The sequence below is a fragment of the Hyaena hyaena genome, unplaced genomic scaffold (genome assembly GCF_003009895.1).
Source record: "Hyaena hyaena isolate Hyena2069 unplaced genomic scaffold, ASM300989v1 scaffold_4, whole genome shotgun sequence".
Classification (NCBI taxonomy): domain Eukaryota; kingdom Metazoa; phylum Chordata; class Mammalia; order Carnivora; family Hyaenidae; genus Hyaena; species Hyaena hyaena.
This window is the reverse complement of record NW_024080636.1, coordinates 1,854,843-1,874,936: the sequence shown is the minus strand read 5'-3', so window position 1 is coordinate 1,874,936 and position 20,094 is coordinate 1,854,843. Positions and strand designations below refer to the sequence as shown.

Below are 20,094 nucleotides of genomic sequence, written 5' to 3'. Positions count from 1 at the left end.
ATGGACAGACATTTACTGAGATAAATTTTCTTCAGGGTACAAATCACTCATACACATACAGATATTTAACTTTTTTATTTTTTATTTATTTGGAAAAAATTTTTTTAGTGTTTGTTTATTATTGAGAGACAGAAACAGAGCATGAGCAGGGGAGGCACAGAGAGAGAGGGAAACACAGAACCGGAAGCAGGTTCCAGGCTCTGAGCTGTCAGCACAGAGCCCGATTCAGGGCTGGAACTCACTAACTACGAGATCATAACATGAGCCAGCCGGACACTCAACCAACTGAGCCACCCAGGCGCCCCCAAATATTTAACTACTACGGCTTTCCAAAGTGGCTGCACCATTCTACATTCCACCAGCGGTGGGTGAGATTCCACTTTCTCCACATCCTCACTGACACTGGTTACTGTCTGTATTTTTGATTATAGCCATTCTAGTGGGTGTGAAGTGGTATCTCATCGATTTATTTGCATTTCCCTAGTTACTAATGATGTTGAGGATCTTTTTGGTGTTGACAACTGACCTCTGCTCCTGCTCTGGAGCTGAAATAGAACACAGAGAGTTTGGTGCTAAAGAGCAACGATAATTTTATTACTTTGCCAGGCAGGAGAGGCTGCAACAAGCTAATGTCTTCAAAAGTGTAGGCCAGGGGCGCCTGGGTGGCTCAGTCAGTTAAGGGTCTGACTTGGGCTCAGGTCATGATCTCACGGTTCGTGGGTTCGAGCCCCGCATCGGGCTCTGTGCTGACAGCTAGCTCAGAGCCTGGAGCCTATTTCAGAGTCTGTGCCTCACTCTCTCTCTGTCCCTCCCCTGCTCATGCAGTCTCTCTCTCTGTCTCTCAGAAATAAATAACACATTAAAAAAAAAAGTGTAGCCCAGGGGCACCTGGCTGGCTCAGTGGTGGAACGTGCGACTCTTGATCTTGGGTTTGAGAGTTCAAGCCCCACAAGGGGTATGGAAATACCTGGGGGAAAAAAATCTACAGATCTGCCTGGGGTAAAAGGCTGAAGGGTTTTATAGGAAAATACAGGATCTAGGTAGTTTTGATAAGAATCTGGTATGTGCTACCAGCCACGATCCTTCGTCATGTCTTCGAGGTGGTCTCAGGACCAGCCCTGGCAACAGCCATCTGTTACTAAGTATACACTGAGGTCACCAAGATGTCTACCTTGATAAGGAGTTCCTAGAACAAAGGATTCTACAGAAAAACAAGTGAAGGTGGAGGAGGAGGACTCAAGAATAAAGAAGAGAAAAATTCCTCAGTTTAAAGTCAGCCTTGCTGAAGCATTAGTGTGTCCATCTTCATCTCTATGCATCTGTACTTTTTTTTTTTAAGTTTTTATTTTCAAGTAATCTCTACACCCAACGTGGGGTTTGAACTCACAACCCTGAGATCAAGAGTTGCATACTCTTCCAACTGAGCCAGCCAGGCACCCCAACATCTGTACTTTTCTAGAGCAGTTTCATTTTCATGTGCTTATTGACCATTTATATCTCATCGTTGGGGAAACATCTATTTAGATCTGTTGCCCCTTTCTTCATTGGGTTAGTTATCTTTGTTTATTATAGAGTATCAGAGTTTGTGTGTTTTTTTTAAAAGATGATACATCATGCTGATTCCATTTTTTAAAGTGTATTTAGGGGTGCCTTGGTGGCTCAGTTGGTTAGGTGTTCGACTTTGACTCAGGTCATGGTCTCACAGTTCGTGGGTTTGAGCCATGCGTCGGGCTCTGTGCTGACAGCTTGGAGCCTGGAGCCTGCTTCGGATTCTATCTCTCCCTCTTTCTCTGCGCATACCTCCCCCCCCTCGCACTCTGTCTCACTCTCTCTCTCTTAAAAATAAATATTTAAAAAAGTTTGAGAGAGAGAGAGAGAGAAGGGAAGGGACAGAGAGAGAGGGAGAAAGAATCCCAAGTCGGCTCCACACTGTCAGCATAGAGCCCAACGTGGGGCTTGAACTCATAAACTGTGAGATCATGATTTGAGGTGAAACCAGGAGAGTTAGAGCTTAACCAAGTGAGCCATCCAGGAGCCCCTTGGTATCAGAGTTTTTATATAATCTGGATACACAGACCCTTATCTGATAGGATTTTCAAATACATTATCCCATTACGTGGGGTGTCTTTTCACTTTTCTGATAGTATTGTTTCATGTACAAGAGTTTTAAATTCTGTTCAAGTCCAATTTTTTTTTTTCCTGGTTGCTTGTGTCTTAGGTAATTTTTGACTAATCCAAGGTTATGAAGACTTATACCTGTTTTATTCCATGATTGTTGTAGGTTTAGCTCTTACATTTAGGTCTGTGATCTATTTTGAGTTAATTTTTGTATTTGGTATAAAGTAGAGGTCCAACTTCTTCCTTTCATGTGTGGATATCCCGTTGTCCCTGTACCATTTGTTGAAAAGACTATTTCTTCTGCGTTGAGTTCTCTAGGCACTTTTTATCAAAACTCAATTGACCATAAATATTTGGGTCTTATCAAAACTCAACCATAAATATCTGGACTCTGTTCCATTGATCTAAATGTCTGTCCTTATGCTACTACTGTCATCTTGATGACTTTAGATTTATAGTTTATTTTTTATTACATTTTTTTTATGGTGAAAAAATTTAGATTTGGCCAGCTGGACTCAGTTTAGACGATCCCAATTTGGTTGGCAACATCCAAAGCATCCTAATCAGGAGCCAGTCGAACATATGCTGTCTTTTCTCCATTGGGCCTGATCAGGGAGTCGACCTTGGCCACGTCAGTCATAGAGCGTCTTCACAGCCTGTTTGATCTGTTGCTTGTTGGCCTTGACATCCACGATGAACACAAGTGTGTTGTTGTCTTCTAGTTTCTTCATGGCTGACTCTGTAGTGGGGGGAAGTTGATGACCACATAGTGGTAGTGCTGGTTTCTCCGGGGGGCTCTTTCAAGGACATTTGGGCCGCCCTGGGGGATGCAGTATCTTGGGCCATTGGAATGTAGGTGATGTGTGGATCTTCTTTTTTTTTGTTTTAGTTTATTATTTTTTTTTTAGTGATCTTTAACCCGTATGGGGCTCGAACTTCTAACTCTAACATCAGGAGTTGCATGCTCTTCCGATTGAGCCAGACAGGGGACCCGATCTTCTTCTTTCTTCTTCTTCTTCTCCTTCCTTTTTTTCTTTTTCTTTTTTTTTTTTTTGTGACTGTGGACACCTCTCAGCACCACTTTCTTGGGCTTCAAAGCCTTTGCTTTGGGTTCAGCTTTGGGAGGGGTGGGACTTCTTCTTTGCTTCAGTGCCAGCTTTGTGAAATGTAGATTTGTAGTTTAAATTTGAAATTGGGAAGTATGACTCCTCCAAATTTATACTTCTTTTTCAAGATTGTTTTGGCTATTTGGCTCCTTTGCATTTCCATATACATTTTAGGATCAGCACCTCAATTTCTGCCAAAAAAAACCAAAAACCAAAAAAACCCCAGCAGATATTTTGGTACGGGGTTGCATTGAATCTCTAGATGGATTTGGAGTGTACCCTTTCTCCCACATTAGTGAGGTCAGTCTTCTGATCCATGAACGCTTTTTTGTCTCTTTCATCTCATTCAGTTTTTTTTTTTTCAGTTTTCAGTGTACAAGTCTTACACCTCTTTTGTTAACTTTATTCTTAAACATTTTATTATTTCTGATGCTGGTCTATGTGTTCTTTAACCAGGGTGACCTCATCATGAACCTAACATTCCAGGACACCATCTGTCTGGTTGTAAAAGAAGCCTGGGGACCTTACCTTCATGATTCCTTGTTCTCTGCAACACCTGCTGCCCCCCCTCCCCCAGTCCTTTCGGGTTTTAGTCTGTATGTTGCATTTGCTTGGAACGGGTCCTGTGTGTCATATGTAGTTGTTAATTTGATACCATCACTAGGGCTTCTCCAAAGTAAGGAAGATGAATGATATGAAGAGAAGCTTTGGAGCCCCACAGACCTTTGACTCTGGAAAGCCGTTTACTGGCTGCATGACCTTGAGCGAGTTGCAACTTTTTGTTGGTTGGTTGGGGCTGTTTGTAAGCAAGGTAAATGGAAGCGCCTGGAACACTGCTCACCCCCATGGGTTCATTTCCTGGACTGATGTGTTATTAACAGCCCAGCCAGAGACTTGTGCCTTTCAGCTCTTCCCAACTTTTCATGGTGAGAATATTCAAGAACCACATTGAAATCAGCTTCTTGTATTCCCAATTCTGGATCCATCCTTAATCTACTCCCTCCCTACCACTGCCTCTGGGCTGGGCAAGGACAGCTTTTCCCCCGCCCCATTTATTTCTGCCCCTACTTCTGCTTTACAACATTGTAGGGAAAATGATTGAACACTTCAACCTAGCTGTCTTTACCTAGAGAGGCTAGTATTTACTGCTTGGAAATAGGTTAGAATTCAGAGTATTTCCATTTTGGAAGATCTGATTAATCCTGGGCCCCTAGAACTAGGGAGAAAATGGGGGGGATGTCTTTCTGTAGCAGGTGTCCACCCTCCTCTATAATCTGGTGTCAAATGGACCTTGGAGCTGTTTTTCCAATAGGGTCTGAATCTTCTCTCTCCTCTCCCACCTTTTTCCATCTTTCCTCCAAGATTATTTTTTTAATTTTAGCTTAGTATATATGTATGTATGTATGTATGGTAAACTCTACACCACCACACAGGGACTTGAACTTGGGACCCTGTGATTAAGAGTCATGTGTTCTACCGACTGAACCAGCCGGGCAAGGCACCCCTCCAAGATCCATTTTGAATACTTCCCAGAGACTTTCCCATCAGCATGTTTTTTCAACTTGCACCTGTTCCTTGCTTGTAGGACAAGCACTTTCATCTCCCTTAAGCATCTTTTCTTCTTGCAGGGCTGCGTCTGCGTCCCGTCCCCTTGTGTGCCACCCTGCCTGGCACAGACTGTAGGTGCTCCAGGTGTATCTGCTGGACCACTGACCCAAGGCAGGTAGGTGCTTGACACACTTCCTGGAGTGGCCTCCACATTTCCTGGAGTGGCCTCTGGTTAGTGCTCAGATCGCAAGCTCATCTCACATTAAGATACTGGTTATTTTTTTGAAGACAATGTAAGATAGTAGAATAGGTGTTTGAATTAAGCTACTTGAAGATCTTTCTTTAGCCCTCAGTGGACTATCATAGCATAAAGCTCAAGGACAAAAACAAGGCCTGCCCAATGACTCCAAAGCTAATAGTGTTCTTGTTTTTAAATTTTGAATTCTTCAGTTGGAGACCAGTAACCTCTTCATTTTCTGAACACCTAGCACAGTACTGGCCTCGTAATCTCTTAGGTTTCCAGATTTTATTTCCACACATTTTCCTTTCTTACATCCTCACCTCCATCCCCTGCACTGACTTCTTGGTCAGCAGGTAGCAAAACCAAAGTGTAACAGAGAATAGGTATGTTGCCGTGGCATTGAGTGCTTTGTCAAGGAGTAACTTCCGACTGAGGCAGGTAGGATCCCTCTGAGGTGCTCACTCATCCCTGTAAGAAGGTCCTATGTCAAGCTGTGAAAGGCCACTATCAATTAAAATTGATGAAAAGGACATTTAGCAGGTACTTGGGTTTTCCCCTAAACGCTGGAGAAATTTACCAAACTCTATTTGTGAATTCACTTTATGTCACAGTGTAGCAAGGCTGCAAGCTAGTGCTTTTGTTTTTTCCTCCGAATCCTGTGTTATCAGACAGTTCAATCAGACCAATGTGTGCAAGACCAAGATGTGATGGCAAGAAGTGAAACAAGGTCAGGTGTCTGTCTCACACAGTTTATTTAACAATAGGTAATAAGAAATCAAATTTAACAGTCTATACAGTGATCCAAAGTTCATATTTATAAGTAATCAACTTTAATTCCATGATTTACAACAGTTGAGGGTTTTTGCTTTCTATTTTCAAGTTTTACAGAAAGTGTGTGTGTTTGTGTGTGTGTGTGTGTGTGTATGGGGTGGGGGCAGGGTGAGGAGGAAGAAAGCAAGCAAAGAAGAAACCCCAGGGATATTTTGCATGTTAAAATCATCCCACTGGAATCGTTTCTTACCCTCTTTTTAATTTTTTCCTTTGTTAGATGTAAAAATAACGAAAAAATTCTTTCAAGAAACAGAACCACAATATATAATACATCAATTTGGCAGCTGCCCCAGTATATTTTGAAAAAGTCATTTTTCTCTCTACATGTACAAATTATTTTAATACTTGAAGTTTTTACGCTCAGACTTACGGAATAGAAAATTTTCTGGAGCACAAAAGTTGACTTGAGGGGAGGAAAGGAGAATTTTTTTTTTTTTTTTTTTTTACATTTTTAAAAGAATGAACATCTTTGCACCCAGAGAAAAGAAATTGGTATTTTAATATATATTTATATATATTTATATATATATAGAATGTAATTTTAAAGTAACATTAACCCCTTTTGTCCTCTGGTTTTAGAAATGTTCTAACTCTTCCATAAAGTGAGGAAAATAGGGAAAAATGTCAACCATCTGCACCAGTAAATAATAACTATTAATATTACATATTTTCATTAATTTAAAAAAAATAATAAAACCTATTGGAGGTGCAAGGCAGGAGCATGTGGTTGGCTTCACAGACCTCAGCCTCCTCCCAGTGCACACCTGAACCACACACACAAGGGGAAAAAAGGCCAGCGGTAACCAGCCATAACAAAAATATATTCTTTGTATTCTATCATCCCTCAGGTTCGTCTCGCCTGTTTGCTTTAAACCACAAACAGCTACCGCACAGTTCTTATGTGTTCCACGGAAAATTGTCTTTTAGGCTAAGAAAGATTCAAAAAAATTGTTTTCAGTACAAAAAGTCTTGTTAAGAGAAAATATTTTTTTTGCTCCCAAAATACTACAAGGTGTCTCTAGTGTATGTCTAGTGTACTCTGTGAGAGGTTTGGGTTCAAGTCTGAGTTATCGGTGCTGAGTCCCAGGTCCGTGGCGCTTGCACCATGGAGGTTTGCCATGCCCGGGTTGCTAGCGAGCTGAGAAAGCATTGAACTCTGGTCCGGGCTGGCAAAGTGCCCTTGTTCCATGGGGTTGGCCTGGGCAGCTACCAGTCCGGGATGCGGAGAGCTGGTCTGTGGGGAAACGTGGTGTGGAGAAGGCTGAGGCTGCATCCTCGGGGACGGGCTGGAATGGGGGGGCTGGGACTGCGGCCGCGGAGAAGGGACGGGCTGGGGAGAACGCACTTGATTGGAGAGAGAAGAAGGGATCTGCTGGCCTTGGAGGTGTGGGGACTGAGCCTGGTTTGGGAGCATATGCTGTTGGGGGCTCATGGGGTTGGGCTGCGCAGGGGACCCCATCTGTTGTTGGAGGAGTCGCTGCTGATACGCCTGAAGACTGGCTCCTGCCTCGGCTGCCAAGGCCTGGGGGAGCTGGCCCATCTGTCCCATGTTCCCTTGTTGCATCTGCTGCATGTGATGCTGCATCCGCTGTTGCTGCTGCTGCTGCTGCTGCGGTGGGGGGTAGCCAACGCCCTGTGGTTGCTGGAACTGGCTGTGGTTGGCCATTCCGGGGCCAATTCCGGGCCCTGCTCCCTGCTGCTGCTGCTGCTGCATCATTTGCTGCCGTCTCAAGAGGTCTCGGAACTGTGAAGGCATGGCGTTGTGATTCATGTTCATTTGCTGAGCCTGCGGGCTCATCCCTCCCATGGGCGGCTGGAGCTGCTGTGGCGGCGGCGGCTGCTGCGGGAGGCCGGCCCTCTGGACGCCTGCCTGCATGGGGTTCATGTTCGGCATGGCTGGATTAGGGTGGACCCCCTGCTGGCCCGGCATCGTAGGTGGCTGCAGCCCCGGCTGGCCCTGGGGGATGCCCGGCTGCCCGGGGAGGGGCTGTTGGTTAGAGTTGGCATACTTGGCGGCCCGCTGCTTGATGAACGCGGCCAGCAGCTGGGGGTTGGCGTGAAGGATACTAAGCACCTGTTGCTGCTGTAGGGGAGAGCTGGGAGACCTGAGAGTCCGCAAAAGGTTTTGTAAGGCTTGTTGAGACACAGTGCCCGGTTTGAGAGGGCTCACGCCCACCTGGCCCAGTCCCGGCTGGGGAGCCATATTCAAGGGCTGACCGTGCTGGGCCACCGACATCATGGCCGGCCTTGGCATCCCGGGCTGTAGTTGCTGGGGCTGAGGCAGGCCTCCTTGGGCCCACGGTGGCTGCTGCTGCATCCCTGTGGGCCCCATCCCTGCCTCCAAATGCCCACTGGGCCCTCTGGCCATGGGGGGTGGGTTCATACCCATGGGGGCCATCGGAGTCATCTGGGGCATCTGGTGCTGGATCGGCCTTTGAAAAATTTGCACGTGGGCCATCTGGCGCTGTGTCTCCGCCGCCCTCTGAATCTGCATTGCCATTTCCACTGCTGCAGGTGGGGGCCCCGGAAGGGGTGGCTGAGCAGTCTGAGGGGGGGTTGGAGGGGTCACCTGGCCCGCCGCCTTACCCTGTGAGACAGGGCCGGCAGCCTGAGTCCGGGGCAAGTAGGGCGGCATGCTGTTGGGAGGCGTGGGCTGCGGCTGAGAGGGGGGCTGGGGCTGGGGCGTCTGCGGGGTGGTGGGCTGCTGGCCAGTGGGCGTGGTGGGCGTGGCAGGCGTCGGGGAGGGCAGGCCTTGCTGCTGGCCCACCACGCCGGTCCGCTGCATGCTGGCCATCCTCCTGCGGAGCATCTGGGCCTGTTGCAGCCGGTGCTGCAGCTGCTGCTGCCGGAGCTTTTGCTTGATGTTGAGGCAGAAGGGCACCGGGCACTTGTTCTCCTGGCAGTGCTTGGCGTGGTAGCAGCAGAGGGCGATGAGCTGCTTGCAGATGGGGCAGCCCCCGTTGGTCTTGCGCTTGCAGCCCTTGGTGTGCTGCACCACCCGCTTCATCTTCTGGCAGGACGGCAGCGAGCAGTTGGCGTTGCGGCACTGGCAGGCGTGCACCAGGGACTGGATGCAGCGCTGGATGCTCAGGCGGCGGGAGTCTCCCGGGCTCTGGGTGGCCGCAGCCTGCTGGCTGTTGCTCTCGTCATCTAAGCCGAGACCTAGTTTCTCCATTTTGTGGTCATGGTTTTTAGTGTTATAGCAGGTGATGCACAAATCGTAATCCTGGGGGAGAAACAGGCACAGTCAACTCTCCTAGATTTAAGTCATTCAGAAACATTGCGTGTATTCAGCTGGGGCCCCAAAGCCTCCTTTTCTAGAAAGACTCTTCTGCTCTACTACAGAATTCTGAGCGCAGGCCCGTCCTACTCTGTGCTACTTCTCACCACTGGCGCGGAGAGCAGACCTACGTGACAGCAGTTGGTACTGCCTCTCAGGAGCCCAGAACGCTCTAGCGCCCTCCGCTCCCCACCCCCGGGGCCTACCTCGCACACGGTGCAGTGCCAGCGCGTCTCCACGTGGTGCTTGCATTCATTGCACGTGTAGACAAAGCGGTCCTGGCTCTGGGTGTGCAGCTCCACCAGCATGCACATGGTGGACCACTGGGCTCTGCGGAGTGAAGAGAACTCCAGGTGCTTGTCCCTCGCGAGGGTCAGGAAGGCGTCCCGCCCGTCCATCAGATCGCAGGGGATGAGGGGGTCAGGGTCAACGATGGGAGGCAGGGAGTTGGCGGCAGGGCCGGCGATGAGACGGATCACGAAGAAGACCTGTGAAACAGACCACTTCAGTCTGACTCTGAACAAGGGCGCTGCATGGCGCCGGGTCAAAGGCAGCGAACAGAGGAGTTGAGCTGAACGCCCGTGATGCTGGAGGAGCTTTACAACCACACAAGGTCCACAGTATAGCCTGTGCTTTCTCCTGCCCACAAGCCTCTCGTCTCTTCTCTGAGAACGACTGCAATGGGCCTAAAATTGACATCTTGTTTGTCACCTTCTCGTTAAGGGGGATCCTGTAAAAACAAGAAGGGTCTGTAGCAGGCACAGTGCACGTAAAGTGCACGTTTTGCCTCAAAGTGGTCTACTCTAAGACGTAATCCATGGTTGAACCTGAATCTAATCAAGAGGGGACACGTCAGACAAATCCAAATTAAGGGACATTCTACAAAACACTTTCTGGCCCTGACTCACGACAAAACAGCCATGTTAAGAAAGAAAAGAAAGCCAGGAGCCGAGACGCGGCAACTCAACCCAACACACAACCCTTAACCGGAGCAGAAGAGCCAGACGTTAGATGGTGGCACTGGGGAGCTCTTCTTTCTGAGCTTGGATGGGGTAAAGAGAAGATGTAGCAAAACACGGACAACTGGTGAATCTAAATGAGGGGTTGGGCAGGGGGTCCACTATGCAACTCTCCGCAAGTTCGAAATGTTAAAAACTTGGTGGGGGTGGGAGAGATATTTAAAAAAAAAGCAAAATTTTTGTTCGTTAAATTCTGAAAAGACACAACCACCATGAACTCCCATTACCATTAGTGTAAGGTTGCAATAGGAAGCTGATAGTGCAGGTCTCTTTTACATTAACTAGTCTCTAACTGTGACATCTCATTACACTGAAAAACATAAAATGGTACCTTTATGAGATCAGGGACTTGTGAGCAACTGGGGTACTTGCCACTATATTCTACCAGTTTCCCAGAGACTGGCAAACTGGCAGGAACACTTGTAATATACTTGGGGAGCAATGTTTGCAAAAAATAAGAGCCTTAAGACACATTTCCGGAAACGGAACATATGGCAAGAGAGCACAATGAGTAGGCAAACATCTCAAACAGATGCCAAAAGTTTTAGCATCAAAGGAGAGCTGGGACGTGCACTAGACCTCGTAATACTGTGGCTAAAGAAAGCACTCATAAAGCAAGGAAGAGCATTTTGAAAATGTGATGCACTCAAAGCATCGAATCTAACAAGTGGGGAATGCCTGTAACAGATCACTCAAAACAGGCAAAACCATCTGTGACTCCCTTGGAAATCTTTACTATGGCCAACCCTCTAATGACGATTGTGACTACTTCCACTTGGTTACCCTGTAGCTAAGACAACACATTTAACCCGAGCTGACGACCTCAGACTCTAATTCCCCACAGGGGTCCACTACTTACATCTTCAAGCTAAACATAGTTATAGACCGTATTCACAATTTAACTCAAACCTATTACAATGTACTCTGTCTTTCCCAATTATTCTGTTATGCTAGGATCTTGTGACATGAAATAGTTTGAAATAATAACTATTAATTGTTGATAATACCTAATGAGGCACCCACGAGAACGCAGAAGCCCTAATGATTACAAAACAAGAGTTGGACAGGGGGCTCCTGAGTGGCTCAATCTGTTAATTGTCCGACTTCAGTCCAGGTCATGATCTCCCGGTTCCTGAGTTCGAGCCCCATGCTGGGCTCACTACTGTCATCACAGAGCCCGCTTCAGAACCTCCACCTCTTCCCTCTCTCTGCCCCAAACAAAACAAAACCTGACCACGCTTGGATAGACTATGCTTATGCTTTTAATGTATGAGGCATGGTCCAAAGCCATCAAGATTTCTAACACATCAAAGCATCCATATCACTTCCTGTTCTTACCTCCTACTCTAGCTGGCCTCTTTTCCTCCTCCTTACTCCTCAAAGGATTTCTTCCTTCTGAATTTCAAATGGTCTGTTGCGCTTGTGTTAAATGCCAGCCATGGCAGGCAGTGTTTCAGAACTCTTGCTCTGCTTTCCCCCCCAAATGGCCACACCTCACCTCTTTGTGTTTCTCCATCGTGGCATAAAGCTTCTGCGAGAGGTCGTTGGACACATTCGGCATGCCGGGCTTTTTCTTGTTTCCCCTACTGAGGCTGCTCTTGTTTTTGCTGGTTTTCTTATTATTTTTCTTTTTAGCATTTTTGCTGTCTCCCTTTGTCACCTGCAGGTTAGCAGAGGGGACAAGAAAATGTTAACATTTTTGTTAAGAAGTGATTTAAATAATATAAATGGTAGAAGGATCTTCCCTTTGACACTAGAGATTCTAATCTTCTGCATTCTACCAACTTCTTCACATACCCTCTTTACGTACTAATTTTCTCCCAATGAAGAATCCCTACAGGAAGATCCCTCAATAAGGAAATGGCAGCCTTAGCTTTTTGACCAGAAGAGCCCCACAGTTTGGAGACCCCTGAGATCTATCCATCCTATTCCAGAATTGAGGACCGGGAAAAAGGAGCAGCAGTGTGGGATACTGAAGAGCACAGTGGAAGTGGGGAGCCAAACACCTTGGCTTCATTTCCTTCCACTCACATTCTAGGATTTTATGAGCCTACTGTAAAAAAAACAAAATAAAACAGCTTGAAAAAACAATGAATTCGAACTGCAAGGCTAGGAAGAGTTCAACAGGCTACTTAAAGGGTGACTTTAGTAGTCTGGACTCAACGAAGATCATTCTAGCTGCGCTATGCGGAAATGACTGACCAGAAAAAGCTCTTCAGCTGGTCCTTCAACAAAGCCCGGTGCTGGGTGGAGGACTGGCAAACTCTGGCCCAGGCCTGTTTTCATATGGCTAAGGATGGTATGTACATTTATAAAGTAGTGTTAGAAAAAAATGCCCCAAATATTCACGATCAGGATCTTTACAGGAAGTCCTTTGCCACCCCCTGCTCTACATAGGTGATTTCCTATCAGTTTTTCAGGGTTTCCTTCCTTCTGTTTTCCATTACTGGAAATGTAATGATGCAATGTTCCATTTTAAAAGGTGGGGGTAGGGATTGGGGGGTGATGTCTGAAGTTAAAAAGGTTTAAAACCCTGGAAAGAGAACATTAGTAATTTATCTAAGCCAATTACTTCTTGAACAATTTAGGGAGCTCTTTCACACCTGAGAACTTTAAGACCAAGTCAAGAGTTGAAGCCCACTCCTGATTACACAGGAGAATCAAGGCAGAGGCTGAAAGGAAAATACAAAGCCCTTACATCTGTGCTTTCGTTGCTGGTGTTTTCTTCTCTCTTTCTCTCTTCCTCCTCCTGTTCCAGTTCCTTAATGCTCTCTTCCAGAACATTGGGCCAGAAATCACCCTCAAAGTAAGGCAACTCCTTTGCACTTGTTAATCGATCTTCAGTAGCTTGTTTAAAAATATCCTATGAAAATACCCAGATACAAATAATTTCCTTTTTAAAAAGCATTTCTCATACAAAAACAGTCACAGCTAATGGACACAAGAAACATGAAGGATTAAAATGTCTTCCGAAAGAAAGCTGGCAGAGATTTTATACCCAAGCCCCATGGCCCGAGGAGACATTCAAGTCATAAACCATGAAAAAGTAAGGTCTGAAGTCAGCATTTCTGGTCTTGTCTTTCCTCTGCCTGTGAGGACAGGGAGATTACCTGCCTTTATACAACGTAGGAAATTATCCTGCGAGGACCAATGGCAGGGGCAGAGGCATCTTCAATCACACCGTGGCCTTTACTACTCCCGATAACACACGGCAGTGTAATGTGAGGAATGCCTGCCTTATACACATCCCCGATCCCCTGAGGAATGTGTTCAAAACCACCTGAACTACAAACGCGGGCAACTGCATGGCTACAGACTGCTCTCTATGCTGCTCTGAAAACATCCAGTTGGTGCTTTTCTCCCCAGGAGTAACCACAGATAGAACTTGAACAGATACGTTTCTTATCAGGAGATGCTCTCTAATCCTGAATGGCTAAGAATACATTTTTCACATCTTTAAAACAGAGATTTGTTGATCTAAATCTTTTTTAAAAACAGTTTTTCTAGCTTTCAAAAAAGGAGAACAAACAGAAGATTTTTGTTAAGATACCCAAATGGCAGAATCCTGAACAGCAGGATCAGTAAATTTCCAGTTCTGTCATCGCCCCTCATTCCCCCTTACCTTGTAGTCATGGACGATCCGCTCAGACACGGCCTTGTCAAGCATTTTCTTGTACCACTCTTGCAGTCGCTTGGGCTTGGGTATCTTCTGGTCGGGCGGATGGCAATGGAAGATATAGTCATCTCCCTCGCTCGGGGGACACGCCCAAATATGCCCTGTTGTATATCTAACAACACAAATAGAGGGAATATTCAAGAGAAAAATTTATCATCCCCTCCAGAAAGAATGCTACAAGGTGGAGTCAGTATAGAAACCAATGATTTTTTTTTTTTTTTTAAACAAGATAATACAAAGTGTACAATCTAGCAACAGACCAAATTCAACCCATAGCATCTACAGCGGTCTCACATTGCCTTGTTCTTCTTAGAGGCTAACCCTGGATCTAAAAATCCCAAATCTGCATTTGAAAACCAAACAAAAGATACAATGCAAAGGACATGGATCCATTACAACAAGAGAGCTAAACAAGATGCAAAACATTAGGAGGAATAACTTGCAAGGTGAGGTGGTGAATAATGTTAAGCACATGTAATACCTTGAAGGTAAGGAACCAGTCCAATCTGTTTATCTCCAGACCTTAGTCCGTTTTTGGTTCTAAACCCCAGGTTTGCAGATACCAACTGCAGTTTTAAGGTTCTGGCCTTAAATAAGTAACAATCAGCCTTCAAATCAAACTACCCAATAGCTTAACTGAACTGAATAAAACCAATCTAGGACAAGTACAACTAGGGTCAAAATATCACTTTCTGTCAGACTGGCAACACTGAGAAGAGGAGCCAAAAAGTCACATATCTGTACATTTTAACCTAGGTCTTACCACAACACAGTGATAAACAGTTTAAAACCTGGTTAGTTTAAGCTGTTTTAAAAAAAAAAAAAAAAAAAAAAAAAAAAAAGCATTTATCAGGGCGCCTGGGTGGCTGGGTTGGTTAAGTAATCTGACTTTGGCTCAGGTCATGATCTCCTGGTTCGTGAATTCTAGCCCCACATTGGGCTCTGTGCTGTCACTGCCTGCTTCAGATCCTCAGTCTCTCTCTGCCCCTCCCCAGTTCGTGCACTCTCTTTCAAAAATAAATGAACATTAAAAAGTAGAAATAGTATTTATCAATATACTTACCCTAATTTCTTGACATATTCTAAATACCCAATTAGAATTTCATGATAGACGGCGGTCCTCAAGCATTTAGGACGGAAGAAATGAACACTGTCGAGGTATGATATGTAAACTCTCCTATACCAAGTGGAGAGACAGAAACCAAGTCAGGTCACATAAGGAGTTCTTACATTACATTTTCTCTCTTCTGGGCTCTTTTTTCACCTCATTTGTAATGCACATCATGTAGTCACAGTTAGGAAAATGACTAGATTGTGAGCACTTTAGGGGAGTTTTGTGAGCCTATGGCTCTATTCTAGTCTCAGTACCCAGGAGAGCCTGAAGCAGAGTATATGAAGTAGTATTTATGGATCCAAATTTCCTGGCAGTATTCTTACTCTGGCCTTTATACTATTTGAAACAAGAAATTCAAAACCATATCCTAACTTTATTTGTGTGACATTCTTTCACATACCTCTCAGGCAAGGTACTTTTTAACACAATCTATGTTTAAGTCCACTGTTTCCCACTTCCAATGTGAGGCACCTGTTCATATCCTCTTCCTGATTACTATGGTCACCGAAGAGTGGTATTTGGGCAGTGAGAATCTGCATTTCCATTTCCAAACCAAGTATATCAGCTTCTTGCCCATGATGCTTTTTGCCTATTAAGCTTCAAACTCCCACTTAAATTGGAAGGCAGATGTGTTAAGTCCTACCTCTGGTTGGGTGGAGGGCAGTCAGAGCCATACTCTTGAACGTGCATGCCAAAGAAGCACAAGTCAACACCGTCTATCTCTTCAAAGGCAAAGAGGGCTTTGGTTCGGTATGGGAAGGATTCTGCCATCTCTCCACTATCTACAAACCTGCACAATTCAGATTGGAGGGAAAAACCACAACCCTCATTCAGATCAAAATTGTCAGCAGTAACTATATAAACATTTGCAGAACCGTAAGAGAAGAAACGGGAAAACTGATAGATACCTTGCTTTCATGCCTGGTTTCACTTCCACAGTTTTGTCAGAAGCATGAACTACCCGAACAGTGACCTCTCCTGACTCAGGGTGATTCTGTCGCCTAAGAAAGTCATTCACACGATTCTCCAGAAAGGTGCCAAGCCTGGTAGATGGCAACCCTGGGAATGTAGAAGTGAAAAGTTAGCAGTAACCACAGTGCAAATTTATTACTGTCAAGTCTTAGACTTCAATATCAAATATCATTTCTGCTTTTTGGGTACAAATAGGATAACTTTAGTTAAAGATTAGGAATACTTTTGTGGTCAATTCTTGAAAACAATTTCTAAAAAAATATTCCACGAATTTGTGTGCCACCCTTGCACAGGGGCTATGCAAATCTCTGTATCATTTCAATTTTAGTATAGGGGAGGCAGGCATTGTAGCCAATACTTTTTAAATGTTCTCCCCCTTTAGTTGGAAAAATTTCCAATCTCAGAAGTTAAAACATAGAATATCTATATGCACTTCCTTGACTGCAGTAATATTTAAAAATAACAATGGCTAGGTATTAGCAAAAACCTTACAGGAATAAAAGCAACCTATAAGTCAGCAAAAAACTGCAAAGGCACCTACAGAATTAAATAAAATACTATCAGGAGATAACACCAACTGTATGATACAATCTTTGACTCACTCCCCAAACCACCAAGAGAGACAGGTCTAAAAGAAGCCTCAACTAATGGTATGGATAAATTCGAGGTAATGACTCATGGGATGGCAATTCTGGACAAATATTTCCACATGTGGCCCCGGTCAGGAAATTCTCCAAATATGAAGAAATGTAGGAAAAAGAAAAATATGTATCTGGGGCACCTGGGTAGCTCAGTTGGTTGAGCACTGGACTCCTGATTTTGGCTCAGGTCATGATCTCAGATTTTGTGGGATTGAGCCCTATGTCAGATTCTCACTCTCCCTGTCTGCCTGCCCCCATGCCCCAACTCGAGGACTCTCTCCCTCCATCCCTCTAAGACACATTAACAAACAAACAAGAAAAGCACATATCCTCCACATGTGAAGTTTCCCCCCTTAGGTCTAATGAATATCATTAATGTTTATTTAAACACTTAAATAATGTCGTCGTCGTCATCGTCATCATCTGTGGTATCATGCAGAGCCTGACGCAGGGCACAAACTCATGAACCATGAGATAATGACCTGAGCGGAAGTTGGAAGCTTAACTGACTGAGCCACCCAAGAGCCCCAGGTCTAACGAAGTTTACACCACAAAGTACATTACTATTTACCTTTAGGTAGAATATAGAAAAATTTGGGGGTTTTGGTTTTTTACTCTGCTTAAATATTGTAAATAAGGTTGAGGGAAGAAAATAATTCATTTTGGATGGTTTAATCTATCTACCTATACCTACCTACCTACCTACCTACCTACCTACCTACCTATCAGTAATCTCTACACCCTAAATGGGGCTTGAACTCTAACCCTAACCTACCTACCTATCAGTAATCACTACACCCTAAATGGGACTTGAACTCATGATCAAGAGTCATATGCTTTTCCAACTGACCCAGCCAGGTGTCCCTTGAATGGTTATTTTTAACTATGCTTCAGTAAAGTATTGCCAAGCTTTGCTTCTGAGAATGAAACTTACTTTTAGCAGAAAATTTATTTTCTTTCCTGGTTCGTGCAGATTTCTTTAAACAGCCATCGCAAACAAATCTAAAATATAAACCAAAACTTTGCTTATCGAGCTTAGAGGAACATTTAAAATATGCCACAATATTTATCATATACATGTACCAAGTTAAAATCTAAAAGACAACCTGAGAGAAATATTTCTAAATATTTAACAAGTTAATATAATTAATATAAAAAGAGCATTAAGAAATTAAGGGAAAAAAAGCATAAAAAACCCTAAGTGAAAAACATGCAAGAAACCATGGGGAAATATGAAGGGCATAGAAATTGGTTAACATGTGAAATGATGATGGATTACAAATGGAAATAGGAATTTCGGTTTTGGCCAATCACACTGGCAAAAGTCCAAATGTCTACTGGCAGGAATGTAAGTAAGTATACTTTGAAAGGAATACGTATACAGATATGTATATATGTATATGTATGTATATATGTATAATATTTATTTATTTATTTATTTATTTATTTATTTATTTATTTATTTATTTTAAGTAGGCTCCATGACCAGTGTGGAGCCTGATGCAGGGCTTGAACTCACAACCCTGAGATCAAGAGTCAGACACTTAACAAACTGAACCACCCAGGAGCCCCGGTACCAACAGATTTAGAAAGTACCCTCTCTTTGTCCCAATTACATAAGGATGTGTGCATAAGTAGAATTTCTTTCAAAAACTTGAGAACACACATGCGTTCATTAACCAGGTGACTGATGGACATAAACTGCAAGAGGCACTGTGAATCTCTATCCTCACCTGCTCTGTAATTAAGGATAGCAGGAAAAAGGCATATCTGAAGACAAGCCACATATACATCAAAGGACTGTGATTTTTCCCTGTGTTATTTTCTAGAAATGTGTTGATTAGCTGCCTCTATCCTGTGACCTCCAAACCAGCATTAACAAAGTATGGAGCAGAGGGCAGTGCAGAATCCCATCTTTTTTTTTTAAGTTTTTATTTATTCATGGAAGTAGTCTCTATCCCTGATGTAGGGCTGAAACTCATGACCCCGAGATCAAGAGTCACATGCCCTTCTGACTAAGCCAGCCAGGCACCCCTCGATCCCATCTGAATGAATCACTTCATGCTCGGACACTCTCAACCTTGGAACAGAGCTGGGATCAACTCCATTCCTGGAGAGTAAAAGGAGACCCAGAGTAGTAGACAAGTGTCAGAATGGACAAAAATCCACTCACTGCTGACAAACTCGTTGATAATATGCAGCTTGACTAAATACATGGGGAATATTCAGAAACCAAACATGGGGCTCAAGAATAGCTCGTTTACTGAAGTCTGTATCGAATCATTTCTATGAAACTCTATCTTCACTGGACAATAACCATGTAACTTACTGTCCAACCCCCAAAACATCAAATCCTAACCAGCGTCACCATTTAGCCTATCATTTACAGTGTGACATTTTCTGAGGTAACAAGAGAGCTGCCCCCTTGACATCCTCCAGATCTTCTAATTTTTCTACCATTGCCAGTATAAGTAGCATTCAAAATCTGGCAACTTTACTTGCTTCTAACACGTCTTTGCTAGTTTCCAGACGCTAGAGATTTCTTATCTCTGATTTTTCAAAAAACATTTACTTTTGATATAAACTTTTTACCAAAATTTAAAAAACCAACAGAGTAGTTACTTGTATATGGATTAAAGCAATGCGTGCAAATTAAAAGACCCATATTTTTGATTCTAGCTTACTAAACGTTTTAAAAGTGAATTTTGATTATCTCTTCCCATTCCTGCTGCAAAAAACAAAAACTTGCTAAAAATATGATGAAACATAGCTCTAGAAAAAATACTGCCATCTCACCCAGATGGCCAGATGATTTCATGATGGAGAACACAGATCTGATGCATCTTTCTTCCACACTCTGTACATTCAACAAACCTGGAAATGAAAAGCCAAAAAGTCAAGATTAAATCCCAACATTTCCCCCTGATTTCTGAACAATTCAAAAGATAGCCAAAGATCACATTCAAAGAAATGAATGAACAGTTCTTAAAAAAGTTTTTTAGTTTTCAAAAGCTCTGTAATGTTAACAGAGCAAAATTCAAAAGCAATTTAGTTATTAAATGTGAGTTTTATTTTTTCAATTGTTTAGATTTTAAGTAATCTCTACACCCAAACTCACAACCCTGAGATCAAGAGTTGCATGCTCTACCCAACTAAGCTAGGTGGGTGCCCCTGAATGTGACCGTTTTCAGTAGACTGTGGGTAGGGAGTAGTAAGTGAAAGCTCATTCCTGCCTAAACTTCCAAAGAGGTTTGACGCCATCTTCCCCATTCTAGGCGTGGCCAGAGTACTGGCACAGTTCAGTACCCTGAATAGCCTCACTGCAAAGTGAGCATGAAGCTGTTTGAAAACGTACCGGAAAACAGGGACAGAACACCTGACACTGAGCAGAGGTACCTTGTGGCTTCACTTGGGCCCATAAAACACCAAACTATTAGTTGGATTTAGTGAAATGTAAATGAATATGGACTGTAGAGCAAACTTCCACCTTTCTACCATCTAAGTTGCATGTATGTTATATATATTTATCCTCAGGATACAGAACCATC

At 43.9% G+C, this 20,094-nt stretch overlaps 1 protein-coding gene and 1 pseudogene across 1 annotated transcript in view; both read right to left on the bottom strand.

Annotated features, from left to right (window-relative positions):
* Positions 1-5,748: 5,748 nt before the first annotated feature.
* Positions 5,749-20,094, bottom strand: part of EP300 (E1A binding protein p300) — an 82,140-nt gene continuing 67,794 nt past the window's right edge. The window contains exons 22-31 of the mRNA XM_039237097.1: positions 19,343-19,420; positions 17,481-17,548; positions 15,842-15,992; positions 15,577-15,723; positions 14,883-14,996; positions 13,766-13,931; positions 12,842-13,006; positions 11,642-11,803; positions 9,331-9,612; positions 5,749-9,070 (exon numbers count right to left, since the gene is read on the bottom strand). Coding sequence (XP_039093028.1) covers positions 6,863-9,070; positions 9,331-9,612; positions 11,642-11,803; positions 12,842-13,006; positions 13,766-13,931; positions 14,883-14,996; positions 15,577-15,723; positions 15,842-15,992; positions 17,481-17,548; positions 19,343-19,420 — 3,541 coding nt within the window. The 3' untranslated portion in view covers positions 5,749-6,862. The remainder of the gene's footprint in view (positions 9,071-9,330; positions 9,613-11,641; positions 11,804-12,841; positions 13,007-13,765; positions 13,932-14,882; positions 14,997-15,576; positions 15,724-15,841; positions 15,993-17,480; positions 17,549-19,342; positions 19,421-20,094) is intronic.
* On the bottom strand, positions 16,159-16,258 carry LOC120235382 (annotated as a pseudogene).